We start from the raw sequence: 20,993 nt of genomic DNA on the forward strand, positions 1-20,993 counted from the left end.
GGTCCCAAACACAGGCACATGCCTTTAAAATATTACTCTGATTTTGTGAGATAAAAGATTGAGTTATTTGTTGTTTCTTTGAACTCTTACTTCTGAGATGTCTTAGGGAAGACCTGGCAGAACCCAATCTTCACTGTATTTAAAGATATTTTCTGAATCCTTATCTGTTCAGATATGGTTTACAGAGACTCATGTCTTGGTTTTTGTCAAAGATAACTGAGGGGTTATGCAGGTCTAAACATAACTCTCCGTATCAGCAGTAAGACCCGAGGAAACTCTGAATTGCAGCACTTTATACTGAAGGGATCCCTAAATGATTCTTTTCTTCTCACAATCATTCAAGAACTTGAAAGTCCGGGGAGTAGCCTCAAATCTCTCATTCCCATAAATTTAACAGAGGTCACAGCATGGCCAATTCAGCTGAAAAGTGTTATTACAGAAAAACTTGATGATACTTTTATGTTCACTGATGTGAACATAATTCTCTGGGTCTTTTAGCTACATATAGCATGTCTTATCCATACAGACGCTTCAGCAGATATATACGCTACCATGAGCAAAGTTAAAAGTGATGAATTCTCTGATTTATAACTTCTACTGATAACAAGATGATAGAAAATCTTAAATGTATGGGTGTTATTATATACACCGTGTAACTTCACTCAGCAGAGAAGGGATGTGAAAGAAAAAAATATTTATCACACCTGAACTAGGGTGACACTTCCCTCGACGCCCCTTGTTGCCTGTAAAGAATTGTGCTGATTTCTAACCAATGCACAAAAATCTTAAAGATTGAGTTAGCTTTGTAGGTGCTTAGTGTGGACGCGGGTCTATAATCCTTCTTGCTTTTAAGGATCACACGCGGGAAGATGCATATAGAGAAGAGCTTTTTTTCTTGGCAGATTTAATCTTCTAAAGAGATCTCAAACTGCTGAGTTGGCATTGCACCTCCTGAAGATCAACCACTGGCCTTTAACTACATAGGCACAAGAAACTAATTATTATAACTAAAGTCGCTAGCGATGAGGAGCTAGACAAATGGACCAGATCCTCCTCCTTCCATTTTAAAGCTTTGGTGACTGGCAAAACTGGACTTAATCAAAAGTCCCTTGGTTATACCCCATTTAAAGCAGAGGCTACGTTCATCCACATTAGGCTGCAGTTGCATATCAGCACTGTAAGGGTCCTCAGCACCGGTCTCAGTGTGATCCAAGAATTTAAGCACACAGCTGAGATAAATATTAGTTTGTTAATTTTCATTAGAAATCTACTTTTAAAGCTGATTCACAGTGAAGTCACTTAGTCGGATGAAATCATTGCCCACTGAACAATCCTGTTAGGGATGTTTATCCAAGCAAAGGACACTGAATTGCATTTTCATTAGTAGCACTATATGGTTATTGTCCTTAAAGACAAGGCTTTTAGGCTTAATCTATTTGTTTACAGTTGTATCTAATTGTTTACAGTGGAATTTTCTTAAGAACTAAAAACTAATTTTTACTACTCTCTGGCATTTCAAAAGCAGGTTGCCTGTAGATTAATGGAACAAAGATCTGAGGACCAAAGGTGGTCCTGCCCAGCATCGTAGCTCTGCCAGCGCTGAGGACTCGCTGAAACTTCAAGGCGTTGTGGCTTATCTAATTCCAGTGATGCACATTATGAAATAGAACATTATTTAATGAGACAATCACCAGCTGTGATGAACGGCAGGTGATTTTTCTATCAGGGAAAGAGTATTTTCTTAAACAGAAAATATGATGTTTCTCTCTGCTAAATTCTATATGGCTCAAGAAGATGGCAAAGACAGTTGATCTCCTTCTTTTTACTTTCTATGGCAGTTTTCTGGAAGGACAAGTCCTCCCATTAAATGAGGGGGAGAGTTGCTGGTTTCCTTGCCTTGTGCCACTCTCTGCTGTCCTACCCGCGGGACAAAGGCAGCAGCGCCTAAGGCAGGGTTCACCACTGCCTTACGGAAATAAGCAAATAGCTGTCTGAGGCTCCTCCTTCGCCCTCGATCTCAAGACAGCCATGGATTTTGGGAGCCTGAAGTTGAGCCTTTATTTTTGAAAATGAGGAAAAATATAGTTTTGCTCCTAACAGTGTTTTTTAGTTTTTAGCTTATTACCTGCTCTCTTGACTACCCCTTCCAGGAAGGTGACACTGCATTTTATATTACATTCACTTGTATTTGTACTGATTTTTGTAGTGCTAACTCTAGTTAAAGTCAGGGTATGTTCTACTTACAAGTCAGTTTTCTCCATTTATCAGTTAGAAGAAGGATTTCTACCTAACAAAAGGTGTATTACAACATTAGTAAATAACATTTTTGTTTCTTGTACAGCTTTGCAGTAAAGGTGCTGCTATAGACAATCCCTCTGAGTCATCTCCAGAAGATATTTCCAGTATCAGCAGTTTTATTGAGACAAAGCTTGTAACCTGCTACTTAAAACTGGGGAAGCCTGACGTTGCTCTGAATCATGCACACAGGTAAACACAAATATCGATTAGATACACTGCTAAGACTGAAATCAAAAATTAAACATGACTATGAGAAAATCCTGTGCAGGAAGAATCAGTCTAATAATGAGAAAAGAGGAATCAATAAAACCCAACCGACACGTGACACTGATGTTTAGATTGGACTAATTCTCAAAATTTGAGACTTGAAGCCACAATAGCCACGTAAACATTGCCTGCTTTGATAATGCAGTAGGAAGGTATATACAGGTGACTCATGTACATAGTTCAGGGCACCCTTAAGATTGAACCTAGACAAGTATAAACATGCTCAGCCTGTTATGACAGTAATGGCATTATGAGCTCTTGATCTTTTTCTAAGCCAGATTAGGTCAGGGATGGCTTCAAATTATCTTCATTGCATAATTCCTCTTGGGCTCGCTTGTGATCCACATCAAAGACCAGGACCACCAACAATACATAAAGAAGGAAGAAACAAAACTTGCACTTGGTGGAGATGAAGTTCCCGTTCGTTTCAGATGAGTTCGGATTTTGCTGGGTTTGTGCTGCCTTTAATTAGCATTCAGGCATAACGACAGTTTCTGTTAAGCACGTGCGTATCCTGCCAGCAGCACTTCATTACTGAGGTCTCTGATCATTTTTTCCCTTGTAGGAGATGTACTAGGATGGACACTGCAATTAGTGCAGGGTGAGGATTTTTTCCATACAGTCATCTCAAATGAATGTAAAAGAGTAGTTACAGCAAAAGAGGAGGCGTGTGCTCGTGCCTGGTGCTCAGGGGACAGACCTGAAGGATAACCCATCGGTATAGAAACACGATGCCATCGTGGCGGCAGGTTCATTTAGCTACACGCAGAGTCACGGGAAGTCTGAGAATCCTGACTTAACAGCAAGGTCTTCATTTCCCGCCCCCACTCATCCCCACCCGTTTCCCAAGCACTTTTTGTGTGTAAAGCTATGTCTACCTGGAGCCTATCCACATTGCGGGAGGGCATCCCTGGGACTAGCTCCGAGTACCGGCTGGGCTGGGGGCCTGGATGCCCATGAGTGGTTAGAGAAGAGTAGGTGCTCTCCCAGGGCACGTCTGGCAGGCACACAAACCATGTTCCTTTCAGGTGGAGTATTCTGTTAGGTGAACCGAAGCGTAAGAGGTGTGGAAGACTAAGATTCCCATTAAAAATAAATAAAACCAAAACAAAACGCACTCCTCATGCAAACTAAAAACTAACCACGTTTTTTCATGGCTTCTCAAAGACCACATTAGAGAAGAAAAAATATTTAAAGTTTTACTGGACTCCCAACTTTTGGAAAAATTGTAATGATTGCTCTCTAATTCTAACTGTGATTTCCAAGAACACTAAAATAAGGAAGATATTTGGATAGCATAAATACAACTAGAACAGAAAATACTTTTCTATAACTCCTCTGAAGTATCTTGGTTTCAAAACAGTGAGATATACTGACCCCAGTGCTACAAAAAATAAAGCCTATTCAGACATGCTTTGGTTTCGATTGTCTTAAAACAGAAACCATGACCTACAGAGAACATAAATGCAGTTAGATTGAGATCACTGGAAAACTGAAGGAGGGAAAGAAGAGTGAAGATTTTTTTCATATATAATTATAACAATTTATTCTTAACTCCTTTAGTTACATAGCACAAAGAAAAGTGGTAATCAGTAACGCCTCTCTTCAATATAATACTTTTCATAATTTGCAGAATGGGAATAAACCTACTGAGCATGGTTGTCACACTGTAAAATGCAGGAACTGATACAAATGCAAGGCACTAAAAAAATATTTTGAGGCATAATAAACATAGGCAAAACTTGAAATATAATCGATAGCTATATTTCTCAAAAAGAACAAATAAACTACTCCAAGCTCTCCTAGTAAAAATAGCTTACTGCCATCAGTTAACTAGTGCATATAGAATTTTTATTCCCATTGAGTTTTTATGTCATCACTGCATTGTAATGGTTTGCTGGTAATCCTTTGGCATTAATCATGAATCCAAATTAAAAAATTCGTTTCTGCATTTATTTGCATTTACTGAACTATTCTTTCTTTAATTTCATGTAAATTTCACAGCTCCTGCATTCATTGCCGAAGCCTTATTAACAAAAAATCAGCCTTATTATTCTCACACATCGTTGTATCAAATATATAGAAGCGGGTTTCGCTAGGAAGAAATCTTACAAAATATCACAACTTGAGAAAAATTCCAACAGCTCGGTTTTAAAGTGTTCAAGAACAGACATCTTCAGGGGAATAGCTTTCCTATTCTTAAGAAAGGCAAGGGAGTACAATTTATATCATCAGCTTTAGATCCTGTATGAGAAGCTAAGTCTGAGTCCCCCTGAAAAGTGGAAATTGTACTCTCTGGTTTCTTGATATCAAAATTTAAGGCTGCCTTTAGCATCGCTGGCACAGCTGAGGACACTGGCTGGGTTCTGATCATTTGTCAGGCTGATACAAAAGATTTACCCTTTGCAATCAAACACTATTAAAAGCCCTTCTCATCTGTCACGGCTCTGAACAAACGTGCCATGGATTGACCTCACCAAGCAACATCTGCAGTAACCTACTTGACCACCACTTTTCATCATAAGATAGCCATCAAAATAATTCCTAACTTGCAGTCTGAAGCTATAAAATGAATCACACAATATTTACATGCCCTGTGGTCCTTTTGGCCGGGGCATTATGGCATACCAGGGTTTAATGATCTTAATAACCCCATATGGCTTGCTGAGAAATTAGATTTTCCCTTTGGTTGCAGAAGGCAATTTTCAATTACAGCAGATGGCAAAACAGTGAAGGTCTGAGAAGTCAAGAACTGACTAAGAAACCTCAGATTAGTACTTAGGCCTTATGTTGCTCAGCCTAATAACGTCGGTGGTTGAATTTTTGCCCCAAATGAAAACAATCTTGAAGCAGAGCACAGCATTTCAGCAGACCAGTCCCCCAATCATGCCTACTCTTCAGAGGGCCAGGCCCAACAGAGAAATCCATAAAGCTGCAGTCGCATGTGGAAAAGGCAGCCGCAGTGCCTCACGTACACAGCTCAGCAACTGTTAAGATTCAATTTCGTTCGAAATTGGAGAGCGCGATGCTGAACTCCACGACAGCTGAAGATGGAGGATCCTTCAAAACATGATACACACTACTTGCTCAATGAGACTCTATATTCCCTTATAGTTTCTTTCTTTGTTTTGCTTTTTTTCCTCCAAGCAAGCTAAAATGAGTCTACCTCGACACCACGTGACTTGCTGTTTACACATGGGAAAACAACACAGAAACTTTTCTGTCAGAAATACGCTTTTTGCCACTGCACTAACACCTCCTCAGCCGCTGTGGTCCTCGTGGCACACGGGATTTGGGGAACGACGGACCCGTGGCTTGATCCAGTTGCCTAAACACAGACTGCTGCTCATAGACATCGTGTACATGGATCAAGCACTGGAAAACATGGAAGAGCTTAATGCCACCTACCCGGCAGCAAGGGAAGAAAAGCATTTTGTTTCATTTCCACCTGCCTTTGGTCACTCCCTGCCCAGCTGCAGTGGGGCTGCTGGTGCCATAGGACTCCTCTGGAAATCAGCCCCTCAGCAGGGGAAGGAGGCTGCCTGCCGTAGGTGAAAACTCGCACCTTTCCCCAATGGCATTGCCATCGTGCCATAGGAAGCCCATGGCCGGTGGTGGGAGGTGCGTTGGGAATTGCCATCTGGGAGGCTATTTGCAACCTGCCTCCTCCCAGAGCATCCCTGGGCTTCACTCCATGCCCTCCTTCCCTCAGTCTGTACTTTGTGGACTTAAGGGCCTGGGGGAAGGAGAGGGATCAGGCATTGTGGCGTGTTTCTCTAACATTACCTCTAAGTAACACCTGAAAAATATGTTCATGGTAACGAGGATTGCTGTACAGAGCTATTAAAAATCTTTGGGGGTTAGCAAAGATTCTCCTGTGTCCTTGCAGACTCGGCTCCGCAGCATGACCCGCTGCCAATTTTCTCCTTCCCTCCCCCTCGGAAAGTCAATGCATAGGGAGCGTAATAAATCTGCAAAGCTTCTTCTGCTGTGCCTTTTTATGTGTTCGGTGGAAGGCAGGGCTCTCTAATGCCTCTTGCACAATTCATAGGGAGACACATGAAGTAGAAAATAGCACCTCTGTTAAGTAGTACAGGATTGCTGTAGTGATGAGTTAACAGAGGGAATGTCTTACGGAGGCACAGTGGGGAAGGGGAATCTAAAACAGCTGAAGCCTCACAGATTTAATTCTAAATCCTCTGCATTTTTCCCAGTTACTTTTCAAACACTTACAAAAGGTTTAAAATAATTATTCATGATGGAGTTTCTGCATTATCTGCCAGAAAAAAGGACATCTCAAAACTTGGTCAGTGTATTACAGACAGGATAAGTCAGGACTCCTTAATCCAGATGAATTCAGAACTTTCAGATCCAAAATTCAATATTCAGCTACTTCTTCACTCCCCAGCTTCCTTATTTTGCACCTTTAAAACAGAACTATATTAAAGTAAGTCGAAGGATGGAATTCTAGTGTAAAATTAAATAATCAAAAATAAATAATGCAATGATGCCATGATGCAGTGCAGTCAGTGGGCATTAAAATGGACACAGAATAGAAGAAGAGCTCAAGGAGAGCATAGATTTTTAGGTAGAAGTAGAAAAATGGGAAACATAATGGCTGATGCTGCTAACCTGTGGGAAGTCTGTAGTGTAACGTATGCTTTGCTCGAAACTATTCTCCTAATCTCTTTACCTCCTGAAAAGGGAAGAAAAAGGAAGAGAAGAATTAGCAGCATCTAATTACTTCAGCAATTGTGTTAGGCATATTGCAATATACATAATAGATGAGATATTATTAATACAAAGCTATTCCATTGAGATGCTCTGGATAATATAAACCAGAAGTACTCTTAAAATAATTCCTTCTCACGCAGCATTTGGAGTATTTCTAGGTACTTCAACTTTCTATTATTTTTTAAATGAGAAGCATTTTCTCTGTATTCTGATACTCAACTCTGAATTGGGTTGGTATATCAGTGACATAGTTCTTATTTCATGGGCTGAGTCTTCCTCCATTGAGGTCAAAGGTTACATTCCCCTTGACTTTGATGATGCTACATTGCAAAATCATTTATCTACACAACGTGTGGTGGAATCCTATTTAGGAAAGGCACATTTGGGGGAAATAAAAAAAAAAAAAAAAAAAGAAGTGCTGTGGAAGAAACACAGTTCCTTGTAGAAGGAGAAGTCTAGCAACACTGAACCATTATAAGAGTTCAGATACATGACAGCAGTCCCAATGGCATCACAAAATTCCGTGATCAAGCAAGTGGTACTCATACAGCTGGAAAGCGAGTGGGCAGTACGTTATGCAAACAAGGCAGGGAACGCAGAGTATCAACTCTTGTGTTAAGATGTTTTGGAAGCTTTGAAACAAGATCTTTCTAAATATCTTTTTGTTCTGGACCAGAGAACATTCTCCTTTTTACCACCTTCACAGCTGAGGAATCGAGACCTATATAGCACATTCATCTTACGCTTGCAATTCAAAGTAAATTGCTGCTGCAAAACCTTTTAGCATGGCAGTTATATTTCACTTTACTGACAGAGAAAAGGCGTGGTGTGAAACCTTTTTTGGGAAGCCACACTTCCTCCTTTCCTGTCTGCTTAGGTATGAAAATTTCGTGAGATGTTTTTTTCCGTGCGCTGAAGGTCCTCACCTGTAGATGCCATAAATGCATTTATTTCTGAATGGTTGTACAAAAAAATCTGACTCCACAATGTCAAGTCAGATGTCCTCCTTCAGCGTAGGAGGATTTGGTCCTCTTCCTTCATCCACCTAAGTTTTCTAGAAATTTTTCTGTCGTTGCTTGCAGTTGTCGGTTTGGTTCAGTGGTGATGACTGTATTAGAAGGAATTCCTAATGATTTATCAAATTACCACCAAAGAGACCCATTCTGGTCTCTGCCAGATTTGCCTCAATAAGCACCAGCCATTACAGCTACATCTACCAAGTGGTCCTGGCCTCTTTGTCCTCCAGCTTTTTTCTCTGTAACACAGATGTTATCTAATTTTGCATGTCACTTCTTTAAAAAGAGAGAGGCCAGGGGAGGGATGGAAGGGTGCTCCTCCTTCCTTCGGGCACCAGAGCACTCCTGCAGGGTCAAAAGGTCCCCAAGCACAGGGCAGAGTGGGCACAGTCACAGCCAGCCATTTGGTGGTAATGGAAAGAAAACTTCCCCGTGGTCCAACAAGTCTGAACCTCTCCAGCCACCAACAGGCTGAAACCAAGGTCAGGAGAAAGGCCCTACCTCCCTCAGGTATCCCTTCACATGGCTCTCCTCACCACAGACACCCTCCTTCTCCCTTGAATTATTCGTGCGTGCTAGCGCTGAGGCCACCACGCTTTTGTCCTCCGGGAGAAAGTGCTTCTGCGTGCCTGCTTTCACAAGCTTACCAAATATTTCCACCAGCTTGTTGCAACAGGGAAGATTTTTTTCAGGATATCAGTTTTGGTAAACTCTCACGTAGGGCAAGGAAGCCCGCAAGCTTTTGTGTATCCAAGACACATCCCTCTTAGTTCCCTACAACAGTACCAGAGGAGAAGTGGTTTAGAATACAAAGTTGGCTGCAATCAAACTTACCACCGTGAGGTCCCCAGACACAACTTAAATAAAATCATAACGCAGCTGCACGTGCAAATTGCAGGCAAATATGATGAGATTGATTCCTGGCTACCGTAGGGTTCAGAAATTTGACTGCCTCTAGTAGAGTTGAACTCTCAAACCAACCCTTGGGATCACAGAACAGAGCATGGCAGGCTCAAACAGACGTAAGATTAGTAGTACGCTGCAAACACTAAGCTACCTGCCACATAGATGAAACAGGGAGAAAGAAGAAAGTTGAAGTTCAATGTAATTGTACAGGATTCGACAGGTTCATCTGTAAGTATATTGGGGCTGGATCACCAGCTGTACTGATTGACAGCATTCACTGGAGATAAAAGCATTGTATTGCTCTACAGCAACCGAATCCATGGTTCTGCTGGATACCAGTTGGCACATTACTTGCGCTGACATTGTACGTAATGTTGTGGTGAAGAACGCCCCAGCGACTACATTCGTCCAGTCGCTCCGTACCAGCGACACGTGGACGTGCCAGCACAGCGCGCTGCCCTGCCGACCCGTGCTAGCTTTACATCTCTCGGCAGAGAGCCTCAGACTGCTTTAGCACTGAATTTTTACTTCTGATAAATCACCTAATTCCTCTCTAATAGTCAATAATAATTGACTATTAAAATGCACCTGTACAGAAGACCGCACTGTATCATAGGAAGGCGTGGACGACTAAGAAGAAGAAAAAGCTTCTGCCACTCTAATTAAAGAAGTGACTGCACGCACCTCTACGAACAAGCTGGCTTTTACTCACAGGACTAGCAAGAAAAATGAGTTTATCTGCTTTAGTGGTGAAGTGTATCTTTTGACTTGTTTCATCTGTAGAATCATCTCATTGACTTTTTCTTGGCCTATAAAGGCCAAACACGAATGATGTGGTGGACAGTAGCAGAGGCACTTTTTCATGTCAGTCAGATTAGCGTTAAATCCCCGTTGCATTTGGGAAGGAATTCAATAGAGAATATGCACCTCAGAGACAAGGCAATGTGATTTCTAGCAGCCAGTTTTTATGTAGCAATCCTAGTTTCTTGCCACACCTGTTTTCTTAACACTGGGCAGTAAGATGGAAACTAAAACTTGGAGAGAGAACCACAGACTATGGTGTGCATCTTTGATTCACATACTCCAATTGCTATGATGGGGAGAGGGTTGACGCCTTCTTCCCCCCTCCTCACTGTTTGAAAAAAGATAAGAGGACAAACACTGTATTATTTTTAAGAGAAGATGTCAAGATGAAAAAATGAAAATGTCAAAAAAGAGGCTGATATACAGCATTACTTAAGGACTGTTTTGTTGAGAAAAACTGACCAAATGATTTACGAAAGGCTTTTAACAGGGCAGTCTTTGGATTACAGTGAAGATGAAAAATAAATGAAAATCTATTTCAAGTTTACTTTGCCTAGTCATTTGACAGATGGGGGCAAAACCTGGCAAGAACACAAGTTTTAATCTTCAGATGTAGTGACTTTATTTGCAGTTTGCGGATTAGAAGTTTTCTCTGTGCAAAATAAGAGCTATCCATTTTCAGGCGCTTCCTGTCGAAACTACTTTCTCTACCTGAAGCTCCCATGAGAGGAACATGACTAAAAAGACCAAAGGACCGCTGCTTCTGCTCCTGGCACAAATCACCACATACAGAGATTGTCCCGACTGTGCTGCAGCCGGTGTGCCCACCACCCTCTTCCCTTCTTAATTCTTCTTTCAAGCCTCCCCCTTGAAATACATCCCTTCTAATTAATTAGTGGAGTAACCAGCCTAGCACCAAGACTGGAGCTCCATGGCTGGAGGTGGATCTTGGAGCACGGACTCATTCTCAGTATGCACAGCCTGGCACATCTCTGCCTGGCCAGATGGGTCCCCCATCTGCTCTTATTTGAAGGAGAACTTCCTGAAATTAGGGTTTTCCTCTTAACCTTTGTTTGTATGATTCCTTTGCTTCCTGTTTTCGTTCAGGTCTTTTTTTTTTTTTCTTCCTTTTCACCAAAATCACCTGAAACACATTGGTCAGATTGAAAAGCCAAAAGGCTAGCTCTGCACAGTTTTAGTCCACCCCTAAACTAGCATCGCTCCGCATAAAGGCTCCTAAACTGGAGTTGCATCGGTACAACAAAGGGCTACTTTTGGGTAGAGTAGTAACACAGCAGAAATTATTTCTAGCGTATAGGCTACAGAGCGCCTAGCAACCTCGAACCAAACTGCCAGGAGCCAAAGGTAGCTTTCCGATGTTTGCTCAAGCTATTAGGGCATACTCTAATATTTTTCGGTATAGAATTTATAGATCAAGAGAAGCAGTTGATCTTTTTGAGACGAGTAAGAAATCAAGACGGAAAATGGAGAGCTGATATCCAATTCTTTGAAAATCTGCTACAGTTCTATATTTATTATAAGCCTATCACAGCACATCCTGCTCAAAGACTTACAGAAAAATATGTTGCTAACTACCAGGGAATTATCGATTTTTAAATTTTTTTTCCCCACATAGTGCTATTGCTTTGCTGTGGTAGAACCAATAACTTGGAGAAGGGAGAAAAAAAAGAAAAAGAAAAAAAAAAAATCAATATCACTATTATCAACTGTTGACTACAGTTTACAGCAGCAATAATCTCCTTTAAAATAGCTTGCAGAGGTACCAGTTGTCATCTGTGTAAGGTATTACTGTTTTGGTGAAATCATTAAATGCTGATAGTATTTGATTTTTTTTTTAATGATTTCGTTTGGGTTAAATTAAGTTTTGGTGACCATCAGTATTGTCTAAACTTCAGATCAGAACCACTTTTGGCTGAGAACTGCAGTGTTCACTCCTGGCATTATCTTTTTGTTACTAAAAAGAGTGGTTCGTTCCCCACATTAAGAGCAACTAAATTTAACATCCAGCGCCTTTTTGCACATTGAATTTTAGTTCAGTATTTAGATGTTCCTCCAGCCACTGAGGTCTCCGCTTCCTCCAGTAACACCTTAAGTTACATGATATCACTTGTCACTGGTTTTCCCCCCACACCTTCTTCCCAGAGATGTAATTCCTGAAGGGTAATGCTTTGTCTCAATACAGTTTTCTGAGCTTTTTTTTTTTTTTTTCCCCAAATATTGGGCTGGGAAAGCATAGTTCTGAGATGGTTCCGAGTTCTTATACCACCTTAGGATGGTCTTCAGTGGAGCTGCATCTCCGGAGCACAGAGCAGCTCTGCTCATAGGGAATAAAGCTTTACTGTGCCAGAAGAACAGAAACGTCTCTGGTTACACCTAACTTACCACTTCGGTTTGGCGCAATAGGAGAATTGTGATGCACTTTACCCCATTTCCTCCATTTTCTGCACACTAGATAGTTCACAGACCCATTTTGGCAGTCACAAACTAGATTAATTGCAGAGAAAGCTGCCTGCGTGTTCTGCAAGAGCCGTGCACAAAATACAAGTAGCAGCTAATGAAGGCACAGGAATCCAAACCAACGGCTGACCTTCGAGACAGCTTTGAGCAACACGTACGGGACATTTATTTTTACGGGAACAAACTAAGTCTAGTCCAAAATAAAAGCCCCAGCTGCCCACAATATAGACATAGGGGCCTCAACATCAGCTTCTCTGACCTACCGACCCACCCCTAATATAGCTAATTACTTGCAAATGTAGATGTAAGCATTCAGAGCTTTCGCCCTGCTTTTGTATGCCTTGGAGAAAGCGCCTGCAGAGAGATTCGATTCACAAGTCCACAGCATCTTGGAGACACTTTTAGGTTTTAAGTTAAAGTTCTTTCTGGAAGCCCCAGACATACAGTCCATGAGCGCTGAAAACATAGAAAAGGCGGCTATTGGTCTTCTAAAACGTACTGCGTGTTTCCATAGATGTGAATTTGTCGCTGGATGTTTTTAAATATATATTTATGTCTGTTTCAAGACAATGAATAAACTTCAGTAAATGATTTGGGTATGAAGAGGACTAGTTCTGAGGTAATTAGTAGACTGAAATCACAAGAGCTGTAGTATTTAATACTACCATGATATCCAAAACTACCAGTGAGGAAACGAAAGCCAGTTTGCAAGTTTCCTTTGTAGGAGAATGTCATGTTGATCTCTCTGTTGGTGTGGTAAACTACTATTAAATACTTAATATTTGTCATTACGTGTATGTTGCATAAAACTTTGCATCCTAGAACAGGCGCCAGCCACTTGTTGGAGATCTCACAAGCGGAACTGATTAGCTGTAGAAGGAGCTGTCACTCTTGCCCTCCCCCTGCTCACATCAGAAGGATGCTCTGCCTGACAATCTAGCTGCTTAGTTTATGCTATTTTCACCTTTCCATCTTTTTTCTGATGTTGACTTAAAGCCTGTAAGTTTGTTACACCTGGAATTGCATCTCTTAAAGTTAAGGGTCTAAGAAACATGCCATGGTCCACCCATATAGAACCTATCACCTGTACAGAAAGTATTTTAAAGTCTTTTAAGCTAACCTTAAAAGACATCCTAGGTGCACAGGTTTTCCAGGTAGACAGGTGAGACAACTGCCACTCACGCTCGTGGAGGTAGGGCTTAACAAGAAGTTGTCCTATATCATTTTTCTTATGTTATCTACAAGCTAAAGGCGATACAGCATATTACCACTGGAACTTTTTTCTAGAACAATACACAACACCCTAATGAAACTGCTTTTATATTATAACCTCAATAAAAATTTTAATAATGCTTGTTCACGTGTCACGGATGTTGAGAGAGTGATCGTTCCTATTACATTTGAGATATACAGTGCTGAGTTGTATAGAATAAGCTTGTGCCTTAGTCACAGTTTGATTATTAGTAGCTTTTAATGATTTAAGAATTAGAAATCTGAATTTGTCCATCTCTCTTATCTTTTAAAGGAGCATTATTCTGAACCCAGCTTATTTCCGGAACCACCTGCGCCAAGCTGCTGTGTTTAGGTGTTTAGAGAGATACACTGAAGCTGCAAGGTACTCTGCTGCTGGTGGCTTTCTAATGGTTTCTCTATACCTCTTTCATTCCAGCTCTCAGTAGTGAGGATATCATCTTATATCCAGGCTTTTCCAAAAATCGGTGGGAGCTTTGCATTGGCTTTGTCTATGTGATCTCACGTGCAGCAGAGCTGCAATCCTCCCAGTTGGCGTAACATGAATAATCCCAATTATGTCCCTAGTTGCAGTTAGACTAATACACGTAGGAGGACTTACTCATTCTCAGGCACAGGGGTGAGCCCTGGGCAGGTCCCAGGGCTGCACTGGCACAAAAGCTACACGCACACAAGCATCTTCCACTCCTTGGTTTCCCCATAACCCTGGGCAGAAGCTCAGGGGTGGTCTGAGTGGATGGAGGAGGAGGGGGTTATAAAAGGAATTTAAAAAAAAAAAAAAATTAAAAAAATCGAGATCTCAGGGAACACTGTGGTATGCTGCAAAATTTAGCCTCCGTGCAGCTGATGAGATTGCTGGTGTGAACGGGAACTGCTGGCAGGAAGGAAGCCTGCAAGAGGAAGCTCTGCTTGTATGCTTGCAACAGCGCTGCCAAAAACCAAAAGATTCAACAAGCAGCAGAAGTTTTTAACATGCTTAAATGAAAGAAATGCAATGGTGATTTGCTATGTATCGTCGCTACTACTAATATTAGACACTTACAGAGGGCTCTTCAGCTGAAGATCACAAGGTATATCACGAAATATTTCACAAATCATTAGCTAACTAACGGCAGAACAGCCAGTGCGAATTAGGCGTGAGACTGAGAGGGTCACTTCGCTCATCATTTAAGACGGATGCTAGCGGTAGAGCTGTGAAGCTATTAAAATACCAGCAAAACAGTTTGTACAGAGAGTGGAAGAAGACTTTATCCAAGCAGAGTTGCAGAGAGGATTTGGGAAGATGAACTTCAATTTTCTGTGCTGGAATTCAGCCAAAACCTCCAGGACAAGCACTTTTCCTTCTGCACGACACACATTGAGATTATGTCAAAGTAATCTCCACTAGCTTTCACAGATTAGGACAGGGGGAAGAAATTAGTTCCCCAAGACAAGGAAACAGTATTTCCAAATTTCTTTAGAAACACAATTTCAGATAAACCTGAAATATTTCACTTGACTGTAAACCCACCCCCACCTTTATTTTTGAAAGGCATCTCACTTTTCAAAAAAAACAAGCTGTTTCAAACTAAGAAAAGTGAAATACTTTGTTGAAAAAAAAAACAAAAACAATGAAGTGTTATGATAGTTCCCAGATATCCTTTTATATCTCACTGATTAAAGTCTTCTTCCTAAATCTTGTTGGGGTGTTGATTCAGAGAGAAATCATTATCTACTGAATCCTCAACAGTTGAGGTCCACTGATCAGCCAGACGTCTGGGAGCTGTGTAGGAGGGTATGCTGCTTCGTGACAGGTGGGGAACCCTGTCCAGGACACTGTCAAATCCAAAAATTCACTAATATCCCAGCAGGTGAAGTGACACGAGGGGAAATGTTTGGGGTGCTGGGGAGGGGGGCGAGGAAGAAGGTTTCCGCTTGAAGAAGTCACAGTGAAGATGTTAAAAAATAAGAATAAAAGTTAAAAAAACACCCTTTCAGACATGGATCTTTCCTAAGAAGCAACAGATATAAATGCCCACGCGTGAGAAGACGGTATGAACCAAGAAGGTGCTCAGAAATACAATTTCAAAAATAAAAAGTTTGCGGCTGGTGCTGCGGCAGATAAGCAATCAGTAAGTTTACTACATCAGCAGGCAAGAGGCAACTGTGTCAGCCTTTTTTCCCTACACCGAGCAGCTTTCAGGAAACTAGATGATTTTAAATGAGATTATGTATTTTGTAAAGGAGAGGAACATTCTGACAGACTGAATCCAGAGCGGTTCCAAAAGCAGTGACTATAGCAGTATTCAGAGTTTAGCCTAGTTTAACATAGTGTTATAGCAACTGTGCAGAGCTGCTTCTGCAGATTGTGTTAAACTAAGCTCAGCACTACTACTGTCATCTCACTGGAGTCACTGGTCTTAGTCGAACCCCACTAATGCTGCCGAATATACTCTCCTTGTTACAGGCAGATCGTGGCATACAGAGATTCAGTTGCAGTTTTGGAAATACAAACCTGGGTTTCATTAGCATAAGCCGCCATTTATTTCTGCTTGCTTTGAGCAAAAAGTCACGGTATTTCTTTTTCTGCTTTAAAGTGTCCTGTGCCTCCCCACGCCCTCACGTGATTTTTAAGTTATAGCATAGTCTATTAAATAGACCCAGAACACCGTACGGGTATGTGAACAGGAGTGGCTGGCTGTGAACATTATTGCTTGGCACAAGCAGCACAGATAATCACATTTAACTCAGCCTATCTATCAAGCCAAGATGCCCTGAGATTTTGTCTCTGAGGAGGTACCAGACCAAATTCTTCGGTTCAGAGAAAGTCATAGGTTAGAGTGGGGTCAACTGTAATTTAAACATCTCTCAAGTTCCTCCGTGTGTGATTTTCACTAGTACAGCCCAGTATCAGGAGAACAAGCACATGAAGCAGTCTAAATCCAGGGACATCTGAATCAATGAAAGGAGTCTGATATGCCCATATTTGCATCGCTTCTGCGTTTTGTCAGCTGCATAGTGATTCCTTCTGGACAGCGCTGCGATAGGATGCCACCACGTAGAGCGCAGCCTAAAGCCGTTTGGCATTGTAAAGCAGTCCTAGAAACACCACTGTGGGGTCACAGCATCTGCAAGTGATGAATTCCAAAGTGCTGCAACCACTTCCACTAAGATGTCAGCTAGTAAATATATTTTCTTCTCTATTGGTAGCTCTGATGTTAGGAGACCGCTCTTGACAAACACAGTAAAGATTTAAACCTCAGAAGGGAAAAAACCTATTTCAGTTGAAAGACCATCTTGGCCCTTGAACAAATGGGCATAAATGCATTATATATAAATTTAGTCTGGAAGTTTTAGGCATTATAAGGCATTTAGGCTTAGGATCAGCCTCCAACGGCAGCTGCTGAAGGTAGCCTGCCAAAGGACACGTGGTCACCGCTGACCTAAAGACCACTTAATAACCAAAATTAAAATTTCAAGAAAGGGTCCTGGGCTCGCTTCTGTCACAGAACCGAGAAAACGCTCTTGGAGAAGGCCAAGGAGAACCCAACCTTCCTGGCAACGTAAAGGCTGCTGGCTTAGGCAAGGACGAGATAAGGACCATGTGTGTGCAAGGGGACGCGCAAGTCGCAGAAGAACCTGGGAGGTCCGTGCTATCTCTACGGACAGAGCAGCCAAACCACCAGCCCGTGCTTTTAAGGACAAGAGTGCTAGAAAGGAAACACACGCCAAGGGCGAGCCTCAGAGCTCCTGAAGGAAGAGGTACCGGAGCCTGTGCATCCTTCAAGTCCCCAAGCTGTGACCCTACAGCTGCCTGTTACGCACCCGAGGAGAGGGTCTAACCAGATGAGCAATAAGGCATGACAGCAATTTTTCTTCTTTGCTCAAATAGTGCAGGCCATTGCTGACACTGAATAGCCCTGAATCAGCCATAGAGTGAAAGTTGGTAACTTACAGAAAAATATGGCCACCTATTTGCTTTGAAACTGGAGTTTTAAGTACAGAAGGGATTTTGCCCCTTTTTATCATTAAGTTGCATAGCTCTCATCTTCCTGCTAATCAAAATGCTGTGCTGATTTAACAGTGTCACTGTGTTCTGTGAAAAGCTTAAGATAGCTCTTTTATCACCAGCTAGAACACTAGTGACTTGAAATTAGTTGTATACATGTAGGGGAAAACAGACTGTCTGTCCCTCTGCCAGAACAAACAACTCATATTCATCTGACTGCGTAAAGTAGGGGTAAGCAAACCTTAAGGAAGAAGAAGTTTTAGGATCTTAATAGCTGTGGTATGGCTGACTCAGCTTTCTGACATTCCCATTTTTTAAAAAAAAATACAATAATCTAGATAATCTCATCAGCTGAAAATCAAACTAAGTCTGCAGGTAGTAAACCTCAGAGTTCAGGTCTGTGTCCCCTTTTGGTCAGACCTGAAAATGTAGCGCGAGAAAGCTAGGTGAATAATTTGGGTTAGTCTGTATGCCCAGTTTTGTTTTACTAAGCATACAACTGTATGCTAAGGAAAGATATATAAATAATCGAAGCTGGGGATACAAGCCCAAGGAGTCATCAGCTGACTGCCTCTTGCACACCTGCATCTGTGCTACCCGCCCTTGCATCCTGCCTGGGCTTTCTCTTGGGGAAAAAAAAATTGAGGAAAGTTTATATTCTTTCTCTATCCTTTAAAAGAAATTCAGTTTAGGAAAACTGAAATAAGAAAAAAAATTCATTTCTATAAAAAGAAAAAAAAAAATCTGTTGTCATAGCAGTGAAACCCCCACCCATCAATGGTAGGAGAGTCCAGGGGGGGTCCCATGGTTCACCAATGCAGAGGGAGGTTTTGCAGCCAGGGAGGGCCATTTCTGTGCTGTTATTTGGGGAAGCGCCGGGGGCCGGAGGCCAGCGGCTGCCCTGGGGTGGGAGCTGCACCGCAGCGACCCACCCACACCAAGCGCCAATGGGCGCGTTGGGTGCCCCCTGCCGCAGGAGCTGGCGGCACCACGAAGCTCTCATGGGGCCTCGGCCACCCCAGGGAGGCTTCGCGATGGTGGTTTGGTGGTCAGGGCGGCTCTGGTGGGAAGCAGAGCCACCAGCTCCACCAGTAAGCATATTCCATGAGGAGGACACATTGTCCAGGACTAGGAAAGAAAATGGATCTATTTTTCCCAAGCACAGGAAGGGATCTGAGAGCTTCTGCTGGTTTTGTGACCCCCGTCCTCCCCGGAGTAACGCTACGGAAGGAACGCTTCATAAATTGGATCTAGGAAAGCAGCTCTGACAAGTGCTGGGATCAGTCAAAGCCCAAAGGAAAGTCCACACAGCCTATTATTTAATTTGACACCGACATACGATGTTAGTCCATGTCTAAAATTACCAGCCGTTATTTCTGCACCGCACACATTATTCTTTATCGCTTGAGATTGCCCAAGTGTCAGACAACAGCTCGCTCCGACAGGGTCACATCAGAGGCAAGAGGCAGCCCTCAACACCAGTTTTTCCCACACCCTCTGCCAAAAGTAAATCCAAACAGTGACAATACGACGCGTGTCCCTAACCCAGGTAACAAAGCACTACGAGAGAGCTGAGCAGGCACGGACCACATCCCTCTGAAAGTTTCATTGCATCTCTGTTACAAGCAGTCCATCCCAGCTACCCCACTGCTTCTCCAAACAGCTCGACTGTGAAGCTAACACAGGCACCGGGGCCTCCTGGGATCCGTACAGCGCATCCCTGCTGACCGCCGCTTGTTTTGTACCGGGTCACGGAGAGCCCAAGGCCTTGCCAGGCTTAGCGACCTGTTTTCTCAAACATCCCTTGTCATTTTAAAAGGCCTCTCCTTTCCCCATGCACATCTCCACTCATGTTTGTAACGCAGTCTCCGTGTACTTACACGCGGTTGCCATTAAATGGGAACTATTTGTTATCACTGCACAGCAATCTCAGTACAACACAGAAAGGCGTTACCTGTGTGCAACCATGGGACAGATAATAATAAATATAACAGATGTATTCTAAATAGAGATGCCATTTGCCTTGCAGGAAACATTTCTGCTTTCTAACAATGGGCTAATGACCCAGAAACTTCAGCCAAGACAGCAAACGTACCCCATCACCAAGGGTTTGGCAGAAGAGTTTTATAGCACATTCCCAGGGCAGTTGAGATTCACTGGCGAAATGTTTAAAATGAAGTTTTAGCCAGTCCTCTGCAAGAATGAGTAACTTCAAGGTGTTATGCATAGATAACATCACTTTTTGCCCCATTTTGGGGCTAGTCTACATACAGGTAAATCCTGACATCAGTAACGCGTCAATTACTAACGTCAATGTCCTGTTCAATATTCTGGAGTTCTGTTTATCTCTTATCATCTAGTGGTTTCCAAGTGTCTCTGTAACATCAACAATGAGCTTACATTTATTTAGGATACAGGGAGATGTTTAAAAATTAACTGTCAGTATTTTGTTCACTTTTCAAATAGGGTAATTGCATTAAAATAACTACCTCCTACTTTTTCCTGTTATAAACATCGTTTTCCTTTTCTAATCTCAGCAGAAAATAAGAAAGATCATCCAGGAGAGAGCAGTAGTTTATTTTACATCTTGTCTCCCTGACTCACTACCATTGTGTCAGAGATCTCAAATACCCAGGTGCCTGCATCAGAAACATGAAAGTTCCTGTTAAACTTAAAAATAAAAGAAGACAACAGCAGTACACCTACCCTTTCCGAGCAGCAGGTCTGCACAGGCTAACATCGTGTGGCAATGGCCAAGGCCTTCTATTAGTACCACTTAGTGCAGATCCAGGTGAGATCACTTGAAGTAGGGAGCACAGGTAATTTTCTGCCACTTATCAGCCTCCTGATCTTAGGAGCAATTGGGGCTGAATAGCATAGAAGAGTGAAAGTTACTCTGATGTGCATAGGCTGTGATTATTCCTGAGGCTTTCCCACCTGCAGAGAAATCCTCCTCTCCCCTTCAGGGCTTCCTTCCCTTCTGTGCAGCTCAAGGGGAGCAGTCAAGGCCGAAGGAGCCGACCTCGAGTCTTGCCCCCTCATTTTTTCCAGTGTTTCCAGTGTTAAATGAACACACAAGCGTTTAGCACCAGTGCTAGTTTGTTCTTTTCTCTGGCAATGCAACGCTTTGTTTCATTCCAGAAAACTCCACGTATTTCTTTTACCCATACCATCCATTTTCTTGTCACAGACTTGCGTGGCTGCTGCGAGGGATTTGGCTGCACGCTGGTTGTTAGTGTCAGCAGCTGTCA

At 42.3% G+C, this 20,993-nt stretch overlaps 1 protein-coding gene across 1 annotated transcript in view; it reads left to right on the forward strand.

Annotated features, from left to right (window-relative positions):
• SPATA16 (spermatogenesis associated 16) overlaps nucleotides 1-20,993 on the forward strand; it is an 81,844-nt gene that overhangs the window by 12,508 nt on the left and 48,343 nt on the right. The window contains exons 2-3 of the mRNA XM_075098308.1: nucleotides 2,342-2,487; nucleotides 14,029-14,118. Coding sequence (XP_074954409.1) covers nucleotides 2,342-2,487; nucleotides 14,029-14,118 — 236 coding nt within the window. The remainder of the gene's footprint in view (nucleotides 1-2,341; nucleotides 2,488-14,028; nucleotides 14,119-20,993) is intronic.

This window comes from Phalacrocorax aristotelis, chromosome 7, assembly GCF_949628215.1.
Source record: "Phalacrocorax aristotelis chromosome 7, bGulAri2.1, whole genome shotgun sequence".
Taxonomy (NCBI): domain Eukaryota; kingdom Metazoa; phylum Chordata; class Aves; order Suliformes; family Phalacrocoracidae; genus Phalacrocorax; species Phalacrocorax aristotelis.